The following is a 7894-nucleotide window of genomic DNA, read 5'->3' as shown; positions in this document are numbered from 1 at the left end:
TCTACTTATCGTTTATTTAGAGTTGAACCTTTTTGTTCTCTCTTACGTTACTAAGGTGCTGACATATGCTGAGGTATGGCTCAATTCTCTCTAATTGCCTCATGCACTTGACCCAAGTGGTCATATGTAAGCCCAGAGTGTTGTGCAGTCCCTTCCAATCAACAGAGTGACATCCTAAATGAACCCAAACACTTCCTTCAACTAGCGTTCACAAGTGAGGGTTTTCTAACATGGGTCGTTAACTATCACTCACAGGAGTAATTTTTGCTCGGTCTCAGTAAGCTTATTAAACCCGTCCCCCTATTAACTAATAATAACTGACACGTTTGGGGAAGACTGTAGATGGTAGTTCATATAAAAGAGCTTGGTGAGGGCCTGCCATCCCTGTCATTTGTTTCCTGATAAAAATCAGCCACCACCAAGTGACCCACTGACCTGCCTCGAGCATTCAATGGCGTTCCAATGAAGGGAACCCAAATCACACTGGACTTCTGCCTAGATTTACCCGCATCCCTCTCAGTCAATTCTTTCCTTTGTCAGAATTTTCAACATTTATTTATATATTTGTAGAAAGTGCCTCATTAAAATCACTATACCAACAAAACACTCACTACACTGCACAAGTTGTAACAGAGGAACATCTCTGCCAGTGGGACGGTTTTAAAAGAGCGTTTCCTGCCTTTAGTACTGCCGTATTTACAGAACAAATAAGAACTTGCACAGATTCCACAGTTGCATGTTACATTCAAAAGAAGGGAAAGTATTTTTAAGGCTGCATCAGCCACACAGGCACACCTACAACAGTGACACATGTTGGGGAACTGCAATCTCAAATTGAGCTGGGCAGATGAGCAAAAATATCTAGTTCAATGCAAATGCCCACATTCAGTTTACACTTTAAAGTTGAGCAGAAAGTGTAAACTGTGTGAATGCAGGCATGTGCATATTGCCCCATAGAAGCCGGGCTCAATTGAGGTTTGAATTACCACTGTGTCTATGAGGGATGACTGTGACAGGAAGAGTGTGTGTAAATGGAGGATAACATAATGAGGCAAAAAGGCCCTTCGACCTTCCCGTCCCCCGTTCCCTCCCTCCCCCCCCCCCTTTCCTATTTCCTTCCCACCTCCACCAACACTCCTGTCAAAGAGAACAGCGCACAATACATGCTTATACTTGATGAATTGAATTACAACAGGCCAACAGTTTTGGATAAATGGAAGCAGCAACAAAGAGGCAAAGGCTTGTCTGTGACTTGTCTATGGAACGTCACGCCGCTGAAGCTGTCATTTCACATCCTCCATTCAGACTATCTGCTTTGTTCTTTCAACATTCATGTTCAGCACTGCGATGCTGCACTGACTTTCTTTCAAACGCGTGGTAGGACCCAGGACTGACTAGCACCGCGAACGGAGGTTCTCCTTGCTGAGCCAGAAGAACAATGAGGGCAGCGTCGGTCGCTGGAGCAATATTCTATTCACTCTCTGATCACTATTCTGGTTGGCCGAGAACATCCTGTTTCCATTAGTCACGCTGGTCTGGAAACTGGAGTTCTGTCCCCTGTGGCCCATCAGACCACAAATAGCAAATGATGTGCTTGCTTCCGATCTTTTTTGGCAATTTTCAGGGCAGAATTGGAAGGAGATGCTTCAGGGTTAAACTGCATCAATTATATTTATAGCTACTTTTGTCGAGCTTCTCAATAAATTATCATCAGGTTAAATATGTCTAAGCACTTCTGTAAATTATGTGTGTGCCCTCCACAATCTTAGTCCCAGCAATATTATCAGTTGCAATTCACTGTTCAGTTTAGTCCCAATTATTTTCCGGTTTTCTTGATGGAATAAACATGTCAGTCAAGTTTATCTCCGCTAAAAAAATATTAATTCCCCTAAATTGCTTTTACCCATATTTATCATTCAGTAGATTCTAAAATGGCAGGTCTTGCAACTGATTAAATGTAATATTTTAAATAACTTACTAACCAGTATATATATTTTTTAATTTACTTCAAAAATGTTTCCCTATTCCATTATTTTTAGAAAAAATGTAAAATCTTGTGAAAATTAAACACCAAATGAAAATAATTAATTGATGGTGATTCCAGAGAATGGGTTGAGCAGAAATTATATTCATTTACTTTACAATTCAAATTGTTACATTTCCTCTTCTTTTTGTTACATTGCAGCCCAAATAGTTTCCCTGGTCTGTTCACTGCAAGGTCTTAGTTTGACAGGTGCTGACATTGCCAATTCCTGGACTCCTGCACAGCTCACACTCTGCTTTAAGCTGAATGGGATAGACGAGGTGTAATAAACTATACTGTAACAATCTACCTCTAAGGCCTAAATCTGCAAACTGGGGCAGTTAAAAATAGTTTTAAAACATCCAAATACATCACATGAGCCTTCTGCTCCTACGCCCATTCAATTGTAATAATTATCAATTATTACTTTTATATAAAATAAAATGTTATTTGCATTGTCAGCAGTTATTTACTTGGTGGATTATATTCTGAAAGGAACCTTTGTCATTTGTCCACGCCTCCTGTATTTCTAAAGCACAAATCTCTCACACCAACAAAATAATCCCATTGACCACCTGATGTACGAAGAAACTCTTGTGATGCAGACCAAAAGCCAGAAATGGATTGATTGAGGATTAAAAGTGAAACATGAAATTCTATTTAAGATGAGTAACCGTGCATTAGGGTTATGTAGAGTAACATACATAATAATGTTTTTGAAAACATTTAGTCAGAGGCCCTTTCTAGTGTTCATGGCATAACCTTCTGCTGCATAATGTTAAATAACATAACACATTAAAAGCTTAAAATTTAGAGAGTGAGAATCCTTACCTACAAAACACAAAAATATTTTACTATATTGCTTCAAGATTCCAATCTAAAGTGTCTAGCAAGATTTTGTTATGACTTCATTCACGAGTACCATTGTTAATCAAATAGTACACTGAATTTAGCAGTGAATATAATTCTGCTAATTTTGCTTTAAATGCCCTTATCTCAGATTATTTTGGCACAACATGGATGTTTTGTTTTTTAATCCTGTCTGATGAAGGGTATGTGTAATCTGGAATATTTAGGGGGACATTGGCTATTAATGGTATTCCAAGACAAAATCTACTTCTGTAACCTTGGGACACATAAAAATGTGTCTGGCTAAATTCTGTAAGAGATGTTATATATATATATATATATATATATATATATATATATATATATATATATATAAAGCAGAATGGTGACATTATCAATTGGTCTCAGCCTATATACTACATGGTAGGATTTAGAGGTAGTCACATGAACGGTTTAAAATTTGCCCATTCACCCCCAACTCCTTGCCACCCCACCCACTCCACCCCCCTCCCCATCCACCCCACCACCACATCAACAACAAGCTCAAATGAAACTTATGAAACCCTTTAGTTTCTCAGTGGAACATCCTCCAAGAATCAGGTGTAAGGACATGAATGGCTAAAGAACTTTTGAAAACCCAATATTTATCTGCTTCGGAAAAGCTTCATTTAATTATATATTATATGCATTTCAAAAAGCAACAGGAAACCTTTTGCCCACACTCGGTATTGAACAGACCATGTTTTTTTGGGGGGAAAAAATCATCTTGCAAAGGGCTGGAGCAGTAAAGTAGGTAATGTGAAGGATGATTCCGTCTCCCTGTATCACGAAGGCTTGGCTCCATTGCAAGCCGACGCCTCGGGCACCTTGCAATACACACTGTTGGAATTCTTGCAGCGGCAGCCGGGCCGTCTCACAGTGTCATAAAACTTTTGGGTCAGTTTGACGCATCCAGTGGCTGGCAGGTAGCAGAGTAAGCAAGGCAAGAACACAGACATGGTCCCCATACAGCACCAGCGCGCCCAGCAGTTAGAGTGGGAGCAGGAGCACGGGTGGTCGGCGCTATATCCCTCCTCGTCCTCGTTGGCACAGTGGTAGAAAAACCCTCTGACTAGACACATGCAAGTGGCGTAATTCACCATGTCCTGCGGGCTGCACTGACATCTCTGGTCGCAAACCCACCAGTCGGGAAGGGTTCTGGGCGAGGTGCAATGGGTGCACTTGCACTTCCCGCACCCCTCGCACAGCAGCACGTGTTTGCCAGCCTCCAGGCGCGGCTGCGAGACGCCTTTCAGGTCGACCGACTTGGGGCAGGACGACGTGGGCTGCGACTGCACGGCGGCTCGCTGGTCGGCCACCGAGGGGGGGGCGGCATGGTCCAACAGCCTCTGGTCTGAGGAGGTGCTGCTGCTGCTGCTGATGGAGCCGGGACTGTCGCCCTGCGAGGAGTTCCACGACAGGCCGCTGTGGCTGGGGAGTTGGTGGTGGTCGCAGCCCAGGTCGTGGTGGCTGCTCCCCGCGCTGTCCTGGTGGGGCAGCCTGCTGTGGCCGCTCGGGCTCTTGCCGCTGGGCTGGGCGGCGATCGGGTTCTCCACGTAATCGTTCTCCAGGTGATTGGGCTTCATTTGGTCCATGGGCAAGATGGTCGTGTGTTGCAATCTGCTGTATGGCAGGCGGCCCTCCAGCAGCGGCTGAAACACGGATGCGGGACTTCCCGCATTCCCCAGGGAAACCCGGGACTCCATCTGATCCAATCCTCCTTGGCCCTCACTCAGAACTCCAACCCCTGTAACACAGGACAATTAGACGCTTTAAAAAATGATGCCACGTTCAAATCAACCCAACATTCCTTAACAATGATATGGAGTAACTCAGCGGATCAGACAGCATCTCTGGAGAGAAGGAATAGGTGACGTTTCGGGTGGAGATCCTTCTTCGGACCACCCGAAAGGTCACCTATTCCTATTCTCCAGAGATGCTATCTAACCCGCTCAGATACTCCAGTTTTTTTGTGTCTATCCTCAGCTTAAACTAGCATCTGCAGTTCCTTCCTACACATTCATTAACAATGAGTCCGAAGAACGGTCCAAGCAAGACCCGAAACGTCGCCTATCCATGCTCGATAGCTGCAGACTGACCCGCTGAGTTATCCAGCACTGCGTTATCCAATACTCTGTGTCTCTTTTGTAAACTAGCACCTGCATTTCCTTGTGTCTACATTCCTTATAAGGGGTGGGTGTGTGTGTGTGTGTGTGGGGGGGGGGGGGGGGGGGAGGTGGGGAGGTGGGGAGGGGACGAACGACAACTTGCTTTAAATATTACTACTGAATTCGAAGTATTGGTATATTTTACGGATGTCTGCACCCAAGGAAATTATCTTGCCTTGGAAGATTTAATTATTCATTCCTGGCTGCCTCCCGTGGATTTTTGTGATCGAAATCGTATGTTCTTCAAGACAGAAACTCCAGCAAAGACAATCAAATCAAGGCTGCAGTCCTGACATTAATAGATCCGTAGATTCATATAGTATTGCAGATTCGGTGATTCCTATCCACATATGCTTTGAGGAAGTCCAAATTAAAGCAAATGCAAAACGAAAACAGTAATAGCAAATCGGAAAAATGAAACTGTAGGTAACTCAAGACCTTTTAAAAAAAATCATTGATAGAAAAGATAACCCTGATTATCTAAACCTTCAAGCGAGTCAAGAGTGTCTTATTGTCATATGTCCCAAATCGAACAATGAAATTCTTATTTGCAGCAGCACAACAGAAATATGTAAATATAGTAACTGTAAACAAATATAATAAACGGGAAACAAAGTTCAGTGTGTGCATATATATGGACATATACATTTAGACACAAAAAGTTGGAGTAACTCAGTGGGGCAGGCAACATCTCTGGATCTCTGCATCTCTCTCGACACGAAATGTCACCCATTCCTTCTCTCCAGAGATGCTGCCTGTCCCGCTGAGTTACTCCAGCTTTCTGTGTCTATCTTCGGTTTAAACCAACATCTGCAGTTCCTTCCCTATACGCATACGCACACATTAAAACAAAAACAATAATTGTCCAATAATAGCAACAATAGTCTCTGCAGTTCAGAGCTTATTTGGAGGTTGTAGTGATGACACACCGGTTACTTGTCAGTTGTAATGATCAGTTGTTCTATAGAAGCGCCAGCCCTGGGTACTTGTATCCAGACCGACTTGCCCTCTTTATATATTTTCTCTCACTCTTTCGCATTGGAGTTGCTGACTGTCAGCTTTCTATTCATAAACCCGAACTTGGTGCAGTTGCCCATTGAGTGGGCAAGGTTGCTGTGTGTTAGCCCTGCAATAATTCCCCCTTGTTATCTATTAGAAACAGTCGTGTTAAATAAAAAAAGGACGCATGTAACACGAATAAACGATCTAAAACATTCGCACACACAGACCGAGAGATGGGGAAAATAATTTCATCAAAATGTCTCCGATTAAACTGTTCCTTTATTCATTAAGAGGTGAAGGATACTCTCCTGGGTTACTCGAGCAATGTTTTATGAACTAAAATGCCTCCTTTAACAAAAGTAACACAAAAACAGATGTTTATTCCAGATATTTAACGTTAAAAATTACAAGCGGGCATAAGGCGATGTTTTGGATTCTAAATCTTACGACGTTTGAACGAGCACAATAAGAGACGGAAGGATGAATCACTATTATAATTTTAACTGTGGAAGAACTGTGGAACTGCGTCTGCCTCTCGGGCGCAGTCAATAATGGAATTTCATTCATAAAATTGCCGATTAATGAATGGAACCATTTGGCAGCACTCCGGGAGGCCAGGACGCGTTTTCCATCAATCTGAATAATCGATGGAAGCCATTGAAGGATACAATGAAACATATTTTCACAATAATCCCCCCATTTGTAATTGCAAGAGACGGGTTCGCACAATAAACTCAATTTCTGCTATTTAAAACTATCAGCTTGGAAATGTAATTAAATTAAATTCAAACCTGAAAATTAGGTTCCCCGTTTACAATTCTAATTAATATAACTAGAGTCTATGCTAAGATACCGGAAAAGCACATTAACAGCCCCAATACGTATTATTGCGAGGTATTTTATAGGTCGCCCCTTTTTTCAGTATCTTGTCGAAATCTAAAGTGAAACCGACCCACATAATGAGTCCTTTTCAGTGTACAATATTTATGCATACAGCTGGTTTTCTCACTTTGAAATTAACAGAAAGAATACAATTCAGTATTGATTTTAAAATGTATTAGTCTTGTTAAAAAAAGAAATAACACTTATTACCCGTGTGCGCTGCACAGGGTGCGTTCTTTGCAGAAAGAGGATCCGAATCGCATAATTATGTTTTAAATCACGATTGTAATGTGCACGCTAATAATAAATAGAATATACTTACTTTAAACGTCCCCAGAATAATAACAAGCTCCGCTAACACCCAGGTGCAATAAGGGGCTGGCTGCCTGCTTTGTAGATGCAGTGGCGCTCGGCGTGAGGGCGCACAGTGCCGGATTCTGCGTAATTTTGTGAATGAAACCTTTGGCAACGGTCGGGCGGGTAGTATTTTCTTTAATGGTACATTAAATCTACAGCAAATGCAAAAATCAAAGACGTAAACTTAATAACCCCGCCGCTGCACTGTTGAGCATGGGGAGTAGAGCAGATGCAGCCGTTGCTTTTGCAGATTCACAGTGGAGGCAGAGGCTGAATCATGGATACACTGCGGAGTCTCCGGCTCTGCACCGTCCATCAGCCCCGCTTTCTGTGAAATGCTATTTTTTTCGCTCTCGCTCGGCGCTCATGAATGGAGAGGCAGAGTCGGCACAGTGCGCAGGCGCCTTTCCCGCAGCGCCCTCTGGGTGCAGTAGTCCACGCCTCGTCCACTGTCCCAATGGCACTGGAAACCCAGGACTGCAGCTCCCGTCAGCCGCCGCGCCACGCCTCCGCTTCCCACGCCTTCATTTGCATACCGCTTTGCTATAGGGCGCGGGTACATGCTCGCCATGCT

At 43.1% G+C, this 7894-nt stretch overlaps 1 protein-coding gene across 1 annotated transcript; it reads right to left on the bottom strand.

Annotated features, from left to right (window-relative positions):
* Window positions 1-3533: 3533 nt before the first annotated feature.
* spry4 (sprouty homolog 4 (Drosophila)) lies at window positions 3534-7643 on the bottom strand. The gene is made up of 2 exons (XM_078411194.1): window positions 7286-7643; window positions 3534-4658 (listed from the first exon to the last, which is right to left on the bottom strand). The coding sequence occupies exon 2, from the start codon at window positions 4615-4617 to the stop codon at window positions 3697-3699; it is 921 nt and encodes a 306-aa protein (XP_078267320.1). The 5' UTR covers window positions 4618-4658; window positions 7286-7643; the 3' UTR covers window positions 3534-3696.
* Window positions 7644-7894: the final 251 nt, after the last annotated feature.

This window comes from Rhinoraja longicauda, chromosome 14, assembly GCF_053455715.1.
Source record: "Rhinoraja longicauda isolate Sanriku21f chromosome 14, sRhiLon1.1, whole genome shotgun sequence".
NCBI classification, from domain to species: Eukaryota; Metazoa; Chordata; class Chondrichthyes; order Rajiformes; family Arhynchobatidae; genus Rhinoraja; species Rhinoraja longicauda.
Note: the sequence above shows the minus strand (reverse complement) of the source record. Positions and strands in the feature narration are given on the sequence as shown.

What these genes read in the sequence shown, in the direction of transcription:
- spry4 (XM_078411194.1), bottom strand. Translation starts at nt 4,617, where the DNA reads ATGGAGTCCCGGGTTTCCCTGGGGAATGCGGGAAGTCCCGCATCCGTG.